At 41.5% G+C, this 17,856-nt stretch overlaps 3 protein-coding genes across 4 annotated transcripts; 2 read left to right on the top strand and 1 right to left on the bottom strand.

The window, feature by feature from the left end:
* Positions 1–3,960: 3,960 nt before the first annotated feature.
* mafbb (v-maf avian musculoaponeurotic fibrosarcoma oncogene homolog Bb) lies at positions 3,961–5,696 on the bottom strand. Its single transcript, XM_086086793.1, has one exon. The coding sequence runs from the start codon at positions 5,481–5,483 to the stop codon at positions 4,512–4,514; it is 972 nt and encodes a 323-aa protein (XP_085942919.1). The 5' UTR covers positions 5,484–5,696; the 3' UTR covers positions 3,961–4,511.
* A 1,043-nt stretch (positions 5,697–6,739) lies between these two features.
* On the top strand, positions 6,740–10,690 carry LOC147166907 (DEP domain-containing mTOR-interacting protein). 2 transcript variants are annotated; one of them, XM_086086791.1, is made up of 9 exons: positions 6,740–6,877; positions 6,953–7,131; positions 7,203–7,326; positions 7,915–8,093; positions 8,216–8,416; positions 8,834–8,971; positions 9,057–9,127; positions 9,380–9,484; positions 9,596–10,690. In XM_086086791.1, exons 1-9 carry the CDS (start codon positions 6,795–6,797, stop codon positions 9,719–9,721), a joined length of 1,206 nt encoding a protein of 401 aa, XP_085942917.1. In that variant the 5' UTR covers positions 6,740–6,794; the 3' UTR covers positions 9,722–10,690. The 2 variants fall into 2 exon arrangements, with proteins under 2 accessions (XP_085942917.1, XP_085942918.1); XM_086086792.1 differs by having other exon boundaries at positions 8,837–8,971.
* A 2,283-nt stretch (positions 10,691–12,973) lies between these two features.
* On the top strand, positions 12,974–17,160 carry adnpa (activity-dependent neuroprotector homeobox a). The gene is made up of 3 exons (XM_086086790.1): positions 12,974–13,519; positions 13,646–13,738; positions 13,820–17,160. Exons 1-3 carry the CDS (start codon positions 13,394–13,396, stop codon positions 16,694–16,696), a joined length of 3,096 nt encoding a protein of 1,031 aa, XP_085942916.1. The 5' UTR covers positions 12,974–13,393; the 3' UTR covers positions 16,697–17,160.
* Positions 17,161–17,856: the final 696 nt, after the last annotated feature.

The following is a 17,856-nucleotide window of genomic DNA, read 5'->3' on the forward strand; positions in this document are numbered from 1 at the left end:
GGAAGCCAATAAGATAACTCCCCAAGCTTTATTGTACTTGAAGAGCTACATATTAAACCGCTCAGTAGAATCTCACAGAGCGTGTCATGTGATAACATTAGTCATTACCAGTATAATTACCAAGGAATTGGTCAGGATGTGGAAAACCGTTAAAAAAAAAAAAAACCTGACGTGCAAGAATGACCGCAACCATTAAAAAAAAAGTTTAAAAAATGTATTAAAAAAAATATGACTTTGCTTCAACCTCGTTAGCGAAACTGCTCTTGCACTCATTTTACATTTGTGTGCGTGCAATGTCGATGGAGACGTGTGTGATCACGGCATGATTCACAGTGTCACAACTGCCCAGAAACGAGTGGACATCCTGAGCGGAAACCACAGCCATCCAAGCTGTGTTTTCCTGCGACATACAAGCATAACGCTCTCACAAAGAGTCACTTGACTGGCTCCTCATATAGGAAGTGAAAGAGGAAGCCCCTCGACCATCCTGTCCTGCGTCCAAATCACTGCTTTGCGCCTCACGTGACGCCGCAGACGACCGTCAGTTTTAAACTCTTACTATTGCAAAACAACCGTGAAGGGGAAACTAAGCTGGAACTAGAATGCACCTGATTTTAGGGGTCAAAGCTGACCAATCATCATTTTGAGCAAAGAGTTCACTCCTTGATCAGCAGTGTTTGTTTGAAACCAACAAACGTTTACACAGCTGATTAACAAATGCTTCTTTGAATACGCACGTTTGTATCTAATCTCCGAGCTCTTCTCAAGTCAGTCCCCAATCATGTTCAGGCAACATGAGTTTGATATCACAGGTCCAAATAGTAAGTCCAGTTGAACTGTCGGTTCTGTTGGCCCAGGCCTCTGGTTGTGTTCATTGGTGTCCGTGTGTGCCTGCATTCCTCTGACTCTCCCCACACAATGGCGACTCTCTGCAGCATTCTTCTGTCTGTGTCCACTGTCTGAGACACAGCCAAACACTGGCAAAGCTCACATTCTCGACCAAACATCTTTAAGCGTTATACATTGTGTCAAAGTGTATTGGTCACGTTAATTAATAAAGAGCTCTGCGTTAGGGATTTTGAAAGAATTTAAGACGTGATGATGCTTCCTCTTTATTATCGGGTTCTTTTTTTTTGTGTGCAATCATTCCCTTTCTCTATTCTGATGCCACAGACGTGCAGACACCTTTCCCTCCTGCTGACTCAGTAGCCTGCCTCAGGCGCTGTGGGCTTGGGGTCTTTGCGGTGGAGTGGAAGGGGGGGGGGTGGGGTGAAATGTGTGGCTCGCACATCAGTCGCTCCAGCCTATTACATTCGAGGGAAAAGAGCTGGCTAATCGTTTCTACAATGGCACACTGCACATTGTCATACAGCGCCACAAAGCCCCTCTGCCTGCCAACACGGACACTGTACGAGGCTGCTGATGCTTATAAATCCAAATGCAACGACTGATAGTCGTCAAAGATTCTAACAAGGCACTTCTTGAAAGGGCCAAGTAAAGAAACAAACTGTAAGACCTCGTGGGTTATGTAATGTACTACATGTGACATCATAAAATGTAAAAAAAAAAAAAAAAAAGTTAATCATTAAGACTGAATTGCTGTTTATTGGAAGATTGGCATGATGTAGGTAATTATTCAAATTTGACTCGTGTAATTAACACCTCTCAAAGAAATACGAAAATCATGTACACTCAATTACTTTGTACGACCTTTGGTATACTATCAATGCACAATCTAAAAAGAATGCACATATTATAATGCTGGATTATGTTGAAGAGGTATGCACAACATTTATGGAAGCATGGAACTGGCAATGTGGAGTAAACAGGTTTGACAGGGCTATGTCATTCAAACATAATGCAAAGTCTTGATAAATGTGTTTGAAAGTACTGCAATTATTAATAAAGTAGTTACAATGTATTGATAAAGTTGTTCCAAAGTCTCATAATATGTAGGCCAAATTCTAAAAACATTTTTCCCAAAATGGTAATGCCACTATTGTGCATGCACAAGTCAATACCGCATGGCATTATGGGAAAACGTTGTTTTTTTTTGCAGTTATCCTACATTTTACGTTCCAATTACTTTAGGAATACGTTTGAATGACTTTGCAGCACTTTCGAACGACATAGCCCAGTCAAAACTGTTACAGTACATACGTTTTATTAGTAGACCTGCACTATAGGTTATAACAGTGGTTCTCAACCTTTTTTCAGTGATGTAGCCCCTGTGGAATATTTTTTTCAGTCAAGTAACCCCTAACCAGTGAAAAACATTTTTGGTTGAAAAACAAAAACCTCAGTGGGGTGCCATCATTGTCTGATTTATTAAACTTTGGAACTCCGTTTGAACATTGAACTATTTGGAAATCAAAAGACTAAAAAAATTTTTTTTTTTTAATTTTGCTTTTGAAAAGGAAATAATTACATTACAAATAAATAGTGGTGCACATAAAAATTATCACCTTTCAGTGTCTCTCCCCAAAAAAATAATTAATTTTAAATCAAATTTTTAAATGGTTGACAGGATGGCATATCTGGTTTGAGGAGACTGGGTTTTTTAATACAATGAAATTGAATAGCCGACTGAACATACATTTTATTTTATTAACTTAGATTTTCCTGAAATATTTACATCATGTAATAATTATTTTTAAAGGATTTTTGCATGTGTGCTGTTTTTTAAATGTATTTTCAAATCTTGCGTGCCCCCTGGATTGCCTTCACGTACCCCCATTTGAGAAACACTGGGTTAGAGCACATTGGAGCATGAAATTATCATAAAGATATCTCATGATACAGTGTAGTATACATCACTGTAAAAAAACGCCACTAATGAGTGAATACTTCCCTAATATTACGCAGCATTATTATTGTTGTAAAAATTAAAATTTTTGACACAGCTCTTGTATTGAGTGTCATTCTAGATTGTGCATGGATACCTATTGAGCATATTTTCCACCATCTGATCTAATTCATGTATTTCCAGAACAGCAGGAAGGGCTCCAGGACCAAAGCCTCTTTTCAAACTGAAAGTGCTTTTGCACCTGTGTTGAGAAGGGTGAGCAGAGAACTGTCAGAGGTCAAACATGAGAGAAACCGGTGTCTCGTCAAAAAAAAATGGTACCATTAAGTGAGCCACCTGCTTAGTTGAACTCTCACGCAAGACAGGACTGTCAAGTCTTTTTTTTTTTCGACAGTGAAAAAGGTCACTTATCACATTGGCCTTGGAAGCAGATTGGTCATCCAAATATTATTGCTCTTCTGAACTGGGACGGAAATGTGTTGAGGAAATGTGCTTATGGATTACAAAGTGGCTAACAGTGCAAAAAAAGAAAAAAAGGCATGAAGTGCAAACATTCCTCTTGAAGTGTCCAGAGGAGTGTGGACCAGGTTGCCGCTTCTCTCTTCCTCTGTCACTGAATACAGATGTCGGTTTGTTTGTCTGAGGAAGGGAGAAGAGGGGAAGCCTGATTTCCACTGCGTTTTATCTGTGCCCCACAGCCCCTGCCAGTCAGCCTCCTGTGCTTTCACATGTCAGGATCCCACAGGAAACAGCGTTCCTTGAGGGATAAAGGTCATAGAAAAGAGAAAGCACTTGTCCCTTCAGTTGCCCCCAAAAAGTTTTTGGGGCATTTTTAAACGCAATTACATTACAGAAAAAAAAGGAATAAATCTCTTCACTAATTTGCTTGGACAAACACTGCATACCACTAATGTTGCACTTTTTGGTAAAACATTTTTTTTGTTCTCCCCTTTTTAGGTTAAAAATTACATATTAATTAACATTTCCTTATGCTTATGTTGGATACATCTTCTTATGTGCATTTAAAGTTAACTGTATACGTTTGTGAATGACAGCAGTCTTCTTCTTTTTTTTAAATAGCAGACTTAAAAAGCAAAGCAAAATGTGCAAATAACATTTTTGTATAATGTAAAAATCCATGAAGAGATGAGAGACATGGTACAAAAAGTCACAATAGTTTTATTAATCCATAGTGTATGAAAAACACAAAAACAATTTGCATAATTGTGTTTTCTTTTAAAAAAAAGACAAGCAAGTAAAGAAGACATCTGCCCAGCAGAATCAGTAAAAATAATGCTGCAGAAAAAAACTAGCATCATTGTCTTCAAAGTGTATTTTAATGAACAGGAAGTCATGTGGTAATTTAAAAAAATCTAAGCAAAAGCAAAATCAGGGGCAGGGGGAGTTGAAATGTAATTTAAATGAAATTAAATGAGTAAAAAGAAGCGGCAGGGGGTGATTTCAAGTATAATTCTCACAAAATGCAGATATGTCTCTATATAAACAGTTCACACATGTCCTGCATGCATGCTTCATTGGGCGTCTTCATCACTTGTTGAACGGCTCTACTATCATTAGATATATTTGAATCTTACATGAATTAACGATGAAGTGATTGTTCAAAACGTCAAAACGACGTTGGCTGCTGGTTATTGAAGAGTAGCTACAGTACAGTTCTCAGTTCTTTCTGGAGAATAAAAACACCTCACATTAAATACTCGGGCGAGGAAGGGTTGTCACTGGTTGACCCGGCTTCGTGGTAACAGTTTGCACCGGACAGTTTCTCGCATTTAAGTTTGTAGGCATCCCTCTCCCGCACCAGCCTGTTCAGTTCGTGTTTGAGCTGCTCGACCTGGGACACCAGGTTGGTCTTCTCGTGCTCCAAGATGTGTTTCTGCTGGACGCGTTTGTAGCGGCACGATTGTGCGTAGCCTCGGTTTTTCAGGGTCCGCCGCTTCTGCTTGAGGCGCATGACTTCGTCCTTGGTGAGGCCCCGCAGGAGCCGATTCAGCTCCCTGACCGACATGGACACCAGCTGGTCGTCTGAGAAGTGGCAGTCGACGTTGGTGCGCCTGTGCTGCCCCTGAAGATGGGGATGGTTATGGTGCGCCCCGCTGACCTCATCGGGGGACTGTGGGGAGGCGCTGCCCATGTCGTTCTTGAGATAGGGGTCTTGGCAGTGGCTACTTGGGAGCATATCGGGGGGTGCCGACAGATCCGAGTAGTGATGCGCAGTCTCGCCGAGCTGGTTGTAGCCATCATACTCAACCGGGAAAGGTGGTTGCTGGTGGCCGTGGGGCGCGGGCGGATGTCCCTGCTGCGTCGTGGCCCCGATGAGGGCCTCGACTGCGTCCTCGGGGGTCAGCCCAAAAGCTTGGGGGTACATCTGAGGGTGAGGGTAACCCCCGTTGTTAGGTATCCAGAACGGGTCCTCGGGATTATTTCTCAGATCGTTTGGAGGCAGGTTTGGCGACGAGGGCATCGAGTTTCCAGGTGTGCTCCCAGGAGTGGAGGACACCGAGTCGGGTCTGTGAAGCTGGTTGCACGGCCCGTTGAGGCAACGTTCTATCGCCTGCATCGCCTCCTTTTTCACGCCGAACTTCATCAAGTCGAAATCGCTGACGAAACTCATGGGGGGTTTCTGCAGTCCCAAATGCGAGTGCGCCTCACTGCTCATCTTCACCTTAAGATCGTCTCTTGAAAGAGCTCCTAAATGTCCACAACTAGTTCATGCAGTCGCTGAAATCGCACTCACTCGCCCGCCCCAAAAAAACCTTCACAAAAATCAGATTTCCGTCCAGGAGGGAAAACGCGACTCCAACAGCATCCAACTGACAAGAACTAAGTGAAGCTCCACTTATGCCTGAGGACCAGACGCACTAACTGTGCAAAGAGGAGGGCACAGTTAGTTCATAAAGCTGCACTGGATCCGTGTCACCGCCCTCCAGACGACACCTCCACGCTGCGCACCAATCACAGCGCGCAGGAGTACATTTGCATAAAAGTCAAGAGCTGCTCGTGACCATCACTTGACCAAGTTAACACATGTACACGTCATGCACATTGCTGTCTTCTTCTGGTTTGCAACTTATGTATTTTCTCAATTTGATTTGCACGCATGCATTGTATAAGTAGGCCTACAGAATGCACAACATTCCGTGGGGCAATTAAAACAAATAAAGACAACAACAACAACAACGTAAAAAAATTACCTTCTGTTAAAACAATCAATCAGTAAACCAAGACTGGCCTTGTTGCGCTTACTCGACAACAAAAAAATGTTCACGTAACACAAGTCACCTGACACCACCGTCTGGAGTTAGTGTGAGTTAATACTGACATCTCGTGGTCATTTGTTTAACCACAGGCATCCCAATGAATTTGCGGGTAGGGTGATGTTTATTCTAAAGCCGTGACAAACCAAACACATTGTATGATTTGTCTCTTGTGTAAGACGAGTTTTGCATCATAGGTTTATCAAAGAATATTTCCAATATTTAACATGCTAAATTGGGAACATGATAGACAAAAGTAGTAGTGACAATGTCTTGTCTTACGTATTTAAGAAACAATTTTCAAAATAGTTACTGGCATAGTATAGTATAGTATAGTATAGTATAGTATAGTATAGTATAGTATAGTATAGTATAGTTACTGGCATTTCTGTAACAAATGGTCAGAATACAGGGGCAGTCTAAAATGCTTAACAAATCGTTTTAATATTTTCAGAGATTGAAGTGGGCACGAGAGATATGCATATGAATTTTGGTAATAATTGGTTGTAGTTTTCACACATCAAGTGACTTAAACTACAAAAATTACTACTGTCTGATTAATTGAACGCAGCCATCTCTGTCTCTGCTTCTCTTCATCTGTGTATACATAACATCTTTCCCACATGATATTTGGTCCGTGTCTATTATGTGAACACAAAAGAGCCACAGGCGAGCGTTAGCTTTACTTATATGCTAGTCATTAGATTACAAACATGGAGCGAACAGGTAGCGTGAGGAGAAAAGCCATGGCTCGTCAACATAAGGCCGAAGTCATGATTGCTGGAGAACAACTCAGGTATGATGGAAATTGCGGACAAAGCATTGCAAAGTCATTTCAAAGTTACATTGGGTGATGTAAACGTCCTTCAAGGTTGAGGCTTCACGATGGAAAACTGATCAAGGACAGACGTTACCACCTACGAACATATCCAAACTGTTTTGTAGCGGAGGAGCTGATAGCCTGGCTTGTGAACCATAAGGAGGCACCGGATCGGACAACGGCCGTATGTCTGATGCAGCACCTCATGGATCAGGACATTGTTCACCATGGTAAGAGGAAAGCAGTGTAATGCTACAATGATGACTTTCAACACACAACACATCTTTCTTTTTTGTTGCAGTTTGTGATAAGAGGTCTGAATTCAAGGATGCCAAACTACTGTATCGTTTCCGCAAAGATGATGGCACATTTCCCTTCAATAAAGAAGTGAAAATCTTCATGAGAGGACAACGACTGTATGAACAGTAAGAGCTTCGATGAGCAGTGCAGATCAAAGTCTTACACACCACAACAGGCTAAGATATGCATATCTATCTATCTTTTTTTCCTCGCAAAAATTTCTTGTGTATTGACCACCCCATAGATTTTCAAATCAGAGCTTGGATCCTGCTGATATTCTCTTAACCTACCATTTTCAAGGAGATGGCAGATGTTTGCGAGCATAAACTTTGGTTGTATTGATGTTTATCATTCTTAAAAGCTCCAGTTTGGGCTGAATGAAACAGCTAGTCAAACTAACATGGACATAGTAGACAGCACATTGATTTATTAGTGGCATTCCTGTGTGCAGCTTGCATATTCTCCCAGTGCTTGCGTGTGTTTTCTACCGGAATTTATACTCCCACTTTCCAAATGCATGTTAGGTTAATTAAGACCTGATATAACTGATCATTATTAAGTGTAAAATGCAGATTTTTTTGACACAGTTCTTGCTTTCGGAATGCTGTACTATGAATTTTATAAAGCATCACCTAATCTGTCTGGTTATTTTTATCAGTCAACTCTGCTCTTATTTCGAACCTGAAATAAAATCTGTATTCTTATATCGGTAGTCTGATTGGGGACAAGCACTCAATTCTGCAGCTAAGAGAGGAGCAAGGTGTTGCGTATCAGCGCTCCTTTCCTGGCTGCCAGCTGATTGATTGGCTCCTTCAAAATGGAGAGGCAGTGAGCCGGTGCCAGAGTCTGGAGCTGTGCCTTGCTTTACAAGAGCATGGCATCATTCAGCATGGTGAGAGAACAGCAACCACAGAACAGTTGGTGGCCAGCTACAGCAAAATACAACTTATCAACTTGACAACAGTTCCCACTTGTGTTTTTTTTTTTTTTTTTTTCCTCGCCTCCCATAAATAGTGGCCAAAAAACATGATTTCTTTGACGGTGGACTTCTCTATCAGTTCTGCATCAATTTCCGGCGCAGGCGACGCTTGTCTGAATTGTTGAGTGAAAGCGAGCAGGACAATTTTCAAGGCACAGTGGCGTCAACACCAGAAGACAGTCTATTTGTTCTGCACAAAAACCCACCCCAGGAGGCTGCCGCTGGTTTCCAGTCAGGTTAGAAAAATGACATTTCTTTCCCACTTGTATTTTTAACAAAAATATAAACACAGCACTTTTGTTTTTGCTCCCATTTTTTTATGAGATGAACTCAAAAGATCTAAAACTTCTTCCACATACACAATGTCACCATCTTTCTCAAATTTTGTTCACAGACCAGTCTAAATCTGTGATAGTGAGCACTTCTCCTTTGCCGAGATAATCCATCCCACCTCAAAGGTGTGCCATATCAAGATGCCGATTAGATACCATGATTAGTGCACAGGTGTGCCTTAGACTGCCCGCAATTAAAGGCCACTCTGAAAGATGCCGTTTTGTTTTATTTATTTTTTTGAGGGGGGGTCTACATCTTTGATCTCATAAAAAATGGGAGCAAAAACAAAAATGCTGCCTTTATATTTTTGTTATTGACAGTAGGAGCCAGTAAAGAGCTGAAACAGGCAACCAGTGGCCGCCGAGGCAGCTTGAATTCCATTCAGCTTCATGCTGCAGGATTTCCCCCTTTTGTTCAGCTGTCTTCGACCCCAGTCATAAGATGCAACCCTAAATCAGGCAAGTGTACAATTAAAGTGCAGTGCTGTATAATTCCTTTGTTTAAGATAGAAGAAAACATATGATGAAATGTTTGGTCTTGCAGTTCTTACAAGACAATATACTTGTGAAGAGTTGCTGGCACCAGGAGCACATTTCACCAAGAGAGTATTGACAGTGAGTTGCTATAGGCATTATTAGTCTATATTTGTAGTATACAGTTTAATATTATATGATGTATTACTATTATGCAGCCAGCACAAGCTGCCTCTCAGTCAACGGTTCAAGTCGATACCGTCATTTTTAACATTATAATTATCTTGTCACAAAACTACTACAGTACATCCAAACCCAGATATTTTTATTTGACATGATAAGAACATTTGTGGTAAAAAAGAAAAAAAAAGAATGATCTCACTGTGATCCCAGGTTACAGGTGATGCACTCGGCTGGGGCTTTGTCCTTAGAGGCGTGGCTCCTTGTTATGTGCAAGCCGTTGACCCTGCAAGCCCAGCAGCAGCTGCTGGAGTGAAGGTAAATATCATGCATATAGCATTGAAATGGAATTGAAACAACAACATATTACTTGATGAGACAAAAATTAAAGTGTCTTATGCCAAACATGCCTCCTTTTTTTTCTTTTAGGTGCGGCAATTAGTGTATCAGGTGAATGGACAGTGTGTACTCTATCTGGACTACAGGACAGTGACCACACTGGTTATGACAGGTCCTCGCATTGTTGTCTTGGAAGTGATGGAATCACTGGAATGAAAAAAAAAAAAAGCTTCAGTAATAAGTATAAACAGTGCTTTTTCATGGGATTTCTCTTGGCAAATTAAAATGGATTTATGAAGCCATTACTCTTACCCATCAGACACCTTACGTCAACTGAATAATTACATCCAGTGTTAAATGATGCACTTTACAGAGACATTATTACTCATTTGTGATGGATGTTGATATTGTTTTCTGGTTGTGTAAAACTGTGCTGCATCATATGAGGAGGTTTTCTTATATTCACTTTTCTAAGAAGGATTTATTTCACTTAATTTCCCCAGGGCCATCTTTTAGCCTACTTATAGGTTAATAAACCCTAACCCAAGCCAGAAACCCTGGCTAAAAAAACTATTTTGAAACCATAACCCTGTCTTGAAACCTTGCTTTGAAACCCCACTTGTGTCTTGAAGCCTTTCGAACACTTACATTGAAACCATGTTCTGAAACCCGAACCCTTGCTTGATACTGCTACAAAGTTCTAATTTAAAAACAATTTCCTATCATATCTTCAGCTGTCCTGTCAATTCAAGGCTAAAAAAAAGTCAAAAAAACACTTTAAAAGCGATCATCGATTGTAGAAATTGATGGATATTGTAAGTTGTGTATCACGGGTTTGACTAGAGTGTAGCAAACTCCTATTTGTTTCGGGCTACATTGAAGGTATGATTTCTCTCACATGGACATTTTGACATAATTGAAACCATGCACTTAACCATACATGTATAATTGCCTGCTCATGTTATTACATGCAACAAATTGATGGCTAACTACTTGTGAAAAAAGTCAAACAAAATAGTGTGAATAATTTAGTGCCATCTCGTGGTGAATATTAGAATGCAACAACCTAAGATCAAAGTGCATGTGCAAAGTGAAGCACTCTTTCAGTCACTCACAAGAGCACACCAATACCACCAATTACTACGTTCACAAAGTTCTTTCCTTTTGGTATCCATAGCCGAAAGATGACGGCGAAACATGTCAGCCTCCTGTCAGGCACGGCACAACTTATGCAATATTAGCGATTACTAGACCTACAAATACATACAAAAATGTACGTTGATGTGATAGAACTTATTTTTGCATATTATTGAAATCAATATATATTTTTTAATGAATGAACACTGAAAATTTGGAAAAAATCTACACATTGTCCCTTTAAAGATGAGTTTGTATGAACAAAAAAAAGCTTGCTTAAAAGTGACGACAATTTGAAATTGTGATAAAGAATTGAGCAAGAAACGTGAAGAGGACTCATGATTTGCTTCAGCAACCACATGAAATGAAGTGGTTGGCCAAATCTGTCACAAATGGACAACTCTGATTTACAAATAAGGGATTTAAAGGATTTTTGTGCAGTTTGTCACTTTTTTACTCGAGACTGCCACCTCTGGCCCAAAGTGTAACTGCAGCATCTGTGTCAGGGTTAGGGTGCAAGTACGTACACGATCTTAAAGCAACAGCTACAGTTGACAAACGAAGACATGACTTTAAATGAGGTAAGAAAAACTCTGCCCCTCCCCTCCGCACACTCTACTATTAAGTAGAGCTGTGCGATACTTGAGATTTTGGTATCGATCGATACCAAGTAAATACTAGTGCCAATATCACCGATACCAAGTACTTTTAGGTTAATAAAATATTATGGTATTTTAAATCATTTGTCCTATTAAATAACTTTTTTTTGTTGTTGAAAATTTGACTTTCTTGTTAGGTTCTTAAACATGCCATAATATAATATCCTCAACAAAAACATACCAGGGCTTTTATTTAAATTTGCAATGTATAGTAATAATCTTCATATTCTTAGTCCCTGTCACTCTTCTGCACTCAAAGATATGTCAGCCACCGAAGTTCCTCTAGTCTAGTCACGTTACATGAACGATACTTATATGTTGTGCTACACTAATATCTAGCTCCACTAGTAGTTGGAAAAACCCAAATGCAGCATAATATGACAAATTGTCATTTCATGTCATTCACTGCAAAAAATAATTATTTGTTACGGCCAGTGACACCCTCCGCTGTCATTGGCAGGCCAGCACATACGCGTGTGCTGTTACAAAGGGATTGGGCGAGGGACCCATTAGAAACCAAAATAAATAAATAAATGTAAAATGTCGATACTTGCACTCTGGTATCGATCCGATACTGATACTCACGTTAGTAATTGATTCTATCGATACTTGGATCGACCTGCATGACTCTGCTGTTATTTTTGCCCATTCATTTTTAGCAATGAGTTCTTCTTGTCATCACACTGATCTTTAATTCCCTCCACAGATTTTCAACTGAATTCAAGTCTGGACGTTAATATTTTCATCCACGAACCATTTCTTAACCACTCTTTGTGTTTTGGGATTTTGTCATGCCAAAATGTACACATATTCCTAATTTGCCAGGGCTATGAACAATTTCAGGCTTGACTGTTAAGTGCCCGAGCTTGGTCAGGTGTCTCTTTTTCCCCCCAAATCCAAGGTGGCAACCCTAGCAGTCAGAGTACAACAGTCAGGGCTCTTCGTACTCTTCTGGGCATTGGTGGAGCATGCATGATGTAGAAAAGGCTTTAATATTACCTTTTTAAACGCTACAATGCATCTTTAACTGTGATTAATAAATGCACAATAACATAAAAAAGTGCGTTTTATATCAGATACAACTTATGTCAAGTGTTGTGTTGACCTAGTTTGAGACCGCTGATTGACTGTTAATCAGAACATGGTGTATGTTGGTACATTATTGGCTCTCTGCAGTATGTATTGCAGGATCATAAACTATAGCCATTTAAAACTGAAAATAAAATAATGTAGAATATAGACCTCAAATTCAACTCTGGCTTTGGACACAACTGCCTCTTACGACTTCCGTTTTTTTCCGCCTCGCCATTTTGGATTTAGAGTTGGCTTACTTTGGCGTGTTACCTTCCCACAGGCAGGCTAGCGGCTTTCAGTTATCACACTGAGCACTGGGTGGTGCTGACAGAATAATTGTAGAGGACGTTGGTTTCCACAAGTCTGCAATACTTGCATCCTTTTTGTCATCGTCTCAATCCCCCCTTCCGTCGGCTCGCTGCGGAATTCCAAGCGGTTGTGGTAGCTGCAAGCTAGCTAGCTAGCTTGTAAGCTAGCCGCGAAACAGAGCATCAGCACCGGCGTTTTGAACAGAGGAAGTATTAGCGGGCCCGCAAAATTGTCTTTTGTCGCTTATCCACGGAGGTTATCGGCCCTCCTGGATTATCGCCCGGTGAGTAAAATGGACCCACGTAGACGAAAGCAATAACGGTCATGTCAAAAGGGATGCTGTAATGCTAAGAAGGCTAACCGAATCGAAGGGAGCTAACACAACAGCTAATGTTAGCCACCACATTAATGGTGGCGCACAAAGTTGACAAAATGAACCTCCTTGTGCTCAGTAACATACGGTAGGTTTGGTCAAAGACGGGTCATAAATAGACAATAAAATGACTACATGCATATCGCATGTACAAGCACACTGATACTCCGTCATCGAAGCTTGCCCGCCCAAACAGATTCAGGCCTCGGGGACAACACAAGGATAGTTTTTATATCGCACATAGAGCTAAGTTGGTTAATTATGTTTTATACACTAAAGTTTGGGTAGAGGATAACACTCTGAAATGAACTGTATGACTCGACGTGGTTGTTGTAAATGTGTTTGTCAGGAGAGATGTATCAAAACCCTGTGAACGACTTGACAAAGCTGAGGAAAGCCAGGAAGCAAGTGAAAATAGCACTTGGAGATATTGGACTGGAGTACTGCAAGGAGGTAGTAAATGTGAGTGTGCTTTAGTTTGATTTATTTTGCTCATTGTTGTTTTTTTATGGACTTGTTTTTGTATTTTCCTTTTGTTTGTTATTGTGTTTTCCTTTTTGTTGTTATTGTGATTTATTTTCCATGCAGGAATTCAAGGCTTTTAGTCCAGGTGAGAAAATTTTCAATGAGACCGCACACACTGATATATGTGTTTGGCATCCTTCGTTCTCCAAAATACAGGTAAACCTTGTTTTGTCTAAAGTTGTATAATGCTTCTGTTAAAATAATCACATCATTTTATGTCTCTTTTTCTTCTTCTAGAATTATCGCTCAAGGGCTTACTGCTGCAGAGAATGTCGGTTTTCTTCTGCAACCTACGCGGGTTACAGGAATCACTTCCGCCATGCGCACAAGAGATTAATCCAGGATAATGTTCTTCTTAACTGTTCTCACTGCACATTCATTGCAAACAAGAGATCATTGGCTGTTCATGTCAGAGTATTTCACAAGGACAAATTGGACGAGCAGATGTATAGGATGGAAGCAGCCAAACAGAGACAATTGGCCTCCAACAAGCCTGGCCTTGGTGCAGCGAGGTCTTTGTACTTTTGCAAAAAATGCACTTTCCGAGACAGTCTCTACAATTCCGTTAGAAGGCACATCTACCGGGAACATTTTAAGCATGTTGTCGCACCATATCTGCGCATGATTCCCAAATCATCACTTCCAAACGGTGCATCTTTTAACGGAGACAACATCCTCTGTAAACGCTGCAAGTTTACCACCAAAACGTATGAGGCGCTGGTGCAGCATGTCATAGAATACCATGAGCTCATAGGCGGTCAGGTCACCACTATGATTGGTCACGCTAATGTTGTCCCTTCCAATTTGCCAAACATGTCCCAGAAGTCTTCTATGATTCTCAATGGGGGGTCCTCACTCGCAGTTAATGCAAAAGCACAACCAGCCATTGGCTACGTAAATCCCACAAGCGCCCCTGTGTTCAAAATTCAGCCTTTGTTGGCATCCAAACAAGTCAGCCTTAAATCCCCCTCCAGCACTTTGGCTGACAGTAATGCATCTGGTGTCAACACATCCCAGACACAGAAGTGGAAGATATGCACAGTGTGCAATGAGCTCTTTCCCGAGACCCTCTACAGTGCTCATTTTGAAAGTGCGCACAAGGCGAGGATAGTGTGGGCAATGGCCAAGTACATCATGAAAATACACAACTTCACCAGCAAATGTTTGCTTTGCAACCGCTACCTTCCCAGCGATACGCTGCTTAACCATCTTCTGATACATGGGATCACTTGTCCACAGTGCCACTCGGCTTTCCACAGTGTTGAGAAACTTCTTGATCATGAGCGCCAGGCCCACCTTACAGCTTTCGTTGGACCGCCTGGATCAACGCCACTAACGTTTGATCTCACCATCAAGCAAAATGTCCAGCTTCATGTTCTCACCTTTAACATGAAAGAGTCTGAGGGTAAAGATAAGTTTGTCACGCAGAGTCAAGCCCTTGAAAGTATGTTTGTGACACAGAGGGATGCGGTTGATTCTAGCAAGACAATTTGTCCGCTTTGTTGCACCCCTGTGAAAGACGGTTTGGCCTCTCACCTGAGGCAGCGACATCAGGTACTTCAAACAATGCATCCAGTTGAAAAGAAGATGACATACAAGTGCATCCATTGCTTGGGAGTGTACACAAGCAACATGGTGGCATCCACAATTACGCTGCATCTTGTCCAGTGCAGAGCAGTCGGAAGGAAGCAGGCAAGTCTCGGGTCCAAGTCGGTCGTCACACTTAACTCGTCTGGGATGTCCTTGCTCAAGAGACAGCTGCCAATGCGTGTGGCCTCTTACTCCAAGAAGATCAAACTGAGTGAAGATTCATTGTTTTCTTCCACTGCTATAAAGAGCACCCGTACCGGAGACCTCACTATGGATCCCAAAAGCAATGAGCACAAGACATTTGAGGCTCGTAAGAAATTCTTGCAGTCCTACTTCAATCAGCGACCGTATCTTACCGCTGCTGAAGAGAAGAAACTGTCTGCGAGTCTCTGGATATGGAAAGCTCACATTTGTAAGCACTTTGCAGCTTTGCAACAACAATGCAAAAGTCAATGTGAGACGGCAAACACGTCTGTGCTGCTTGGATTTGACATGCAGGCTCTCAAGAACGTGAAACACGACATTGACTTTGAGAGCGTCCAGATTGAAGGCACTCCAGGGGGGAAGCCTGGCCGACTCAAGTCCGGTGTTCCGAACATGGCCCGAAATGTCTCCTCCACCGCAAGGAACATATGCACAGAGCCCATTCTAATTGACTCAGACAGTGAGCCGGAAATCCATCAGACACCGGTTTCCAAGAGAAATGGTGACTTGGATCTGTACAAGAGTGAAGACCAAAAGACACAAGAGAAGCAGCCTGGCGACGCGACACACACGGAAGAGAAGCAGGCGGACGACTCATCACACAACGAAGAGAAGCAGCCTGGCGACTCGACAGGATCGGAAGAGGAGCAGCCTGGCGACTCGACGGGATCGGAAGAGGAGCAGCCTGGCGACTCGTCACAAACGGAAGAGGAGCAACCTGGCGACTCGTCACAAACGGAAGAGGAGCAGCCTTGCGACTCGACACAAACGTTAGAGAAGTCGCAAGCCGACTCGACACAATCGGAAGAAATGCAGCCTGGCGACTCGTCACAAACGGAAGAGGAGCAGCCTTGCGACTCGACACAAACGTTAGAGAAGTCGCAAGCCGACTCGACACAATCGGAAGAAATGCAGCCTGGCGACTCGTCACAAACGGAAGAGGAGCAGCCTGGCGACTCGTCACAAACGGAAGAGGAGCAACCTGGCGACTCGTCACAAACGGAAGAGGAGCAACCTGGCGACTCGTCACAAACGGAAGAGGAGCAACCTGGCGACTCGTCACAAACGGAAGAGGAGCAGCCTGGCGACTGGACGATAGAGAAGTCGCAAGCCGACTGGACACAATCGGAAGAGATGCAGCCTGGCGATTCGGCACAGGCGCGAGAGCAGCAGCCGGCTGACTCGGCAGACACAGCGGAACACCGGCATGCCAACTCGACACAGACAGTAGAAAAGCAGCCTGATGACTCGGCAGACGCAGAAGAGAAGGAACCAGTAAACGCAGAAGAGCCTTCAAGCGCCAATGAAATCTCTTTGTGAGAAGAAAATACAAATGCGTGAAACTTTTCTGTTTGTGTCTGCTCTTGGGAAGTGTGCCTTGTTAATGTTGCCTGAAAGATGTTTCTGTTGTTATCCAATGAAATGCATTTCCCTCCAAATTTAGTCATTGCTATTATAAACATATTTAATAATAAACCAATAATTTTCTTAGTTTTGTATAAAAAAAGAAAGAAAGAGATGCATGATTTTAATTGGACGACAAAGAAATGGTTAAAAAATTCACATTGTTCCAGGGTTTCATTATACTGTATATATTCATGTTCTTTAAGTCCCCCTTGTAACCTGTTCACTTATAAACTACACGTCTCATTTCTCAGAGATCTATATTTTTGATCAACTGTATTAAACATGTATTGGATGGCCAATATTACTTGTATAGTAATTGCAAATGTATAGTAATTGCTTATGTTCACATTTTCAATAAAACAGTTTATTAAAGAAAAGTAGTACTTTCTTTTAGCAAAAAAAAACATCTCATCATGCCTTAAAATCAAACATCCTCGCGTTGGCGACAATGTGTTTGGGTGCCACCCCTTTACACTCCCCCAAAATATTGAAAGTCGTGCATGTAATATAATTTAGCTCATTGTAATGCTTCAGTGAATCAATTTGCTTAAAATTATTTGAGTTGCTTTCAGATTTTTAAGCTGTATCAAACAAAAAATAATATATATATATATGTATTGGTCATTGTTTATTTGCAGTACTGTAAATTTTCACTTCCATGAATGTAATCATAGACTATATGTAATTTTTTTAAAGTTAGGTGAAACATCTCGGAAGTGCGTCATGATAAAGGGTGGTACTTCCGGTTAGTGGATGCTCTTCAAGTCAGCTTCAAATGGTTGAAGTCGTCGAGTTTTGCGACAAACCAAAATTAATCTAAATAGAAAAAAAGCGTTGCGAGAAAAGCAGAGCGGCAGTTCGTTGCTCTTTGGCTTTAAGTGAATTTGCCGGACAGGAAATCCCATAGGCTACCGGTAGTTGTATTTGCAATTTCCCACCAAAAATGTTCTTGGAATGTTTTGTTCATACGCAGTCTCTGGAAATTACCTTATCTAGATATTCCACTTTTTTCTGTATTGGATCTAGTTAAGATTGAGAGTATACGAAGTAATACATTGAGTGTTAAACACATA

This window comes from Leptonotus elevatus, chromosome 10, assembly GCF_054856555.1.
Source record: "Leptonotus elevatus isolate MCC_2025b chromosome 10, RoL_Lele_1.0, whole genome shotgun sequence".
NCBI lineage: Eukaryota > Metazoa > Chordata > Actinopteri > Syngnathiformes > Syngnathidae > Leptonotus > Leptonotus elevatus.

Coding starts and splice junctions, on each gene's coding strand:
- LOC147166907 (XM_086086791.1), top strand. CDS start 6,795: ATGGAGCGAACAGGTAGCGTGAGGAGAAAAGCCATGGCTCGTCAACAT. Junction 8,094..8,215: donor GCATGGCATCATTCAGCATG/GTGAGAGAACAG, acceptor TCCCATAAATAG/TGGCCAAAAAACATGATTTC. Junction 8,972..9,056: donor AAGATGCAACCCTAAATCAG/GCAAGTGTACAA, acceptor TTGGTCTTGCAG/TTCTTACAAGACAATATACT.
- mafbb (XM_086086793.1), bottom strand. CDS start 5,483: ATGAGCAGTGAGGCGCACTCGCATTTGGGACTGCAGAAACCCCCCATG.
- adnpa (XM_086086790.1), top strand. CDS start 13,394: ATGTGTTTGTCAGGAGAGATGTATCAAAACCCTGTGAACGACTTGACA. Junction 13,520..13,645: donor ACTGCAAGGAGGTAGTAAAT/GTGAGTGTGCTT, acceptor TTTTCCATGCAG/GAATTCAAGGCTTTTAGTCC. Junction 13,739..13,819: donor CTTCGTTCTCCAAAATACAG/GTAAACCTTGTT, acceptor TTCTTCTTCTAG/AATTATCGCTCAAGGGCTTA.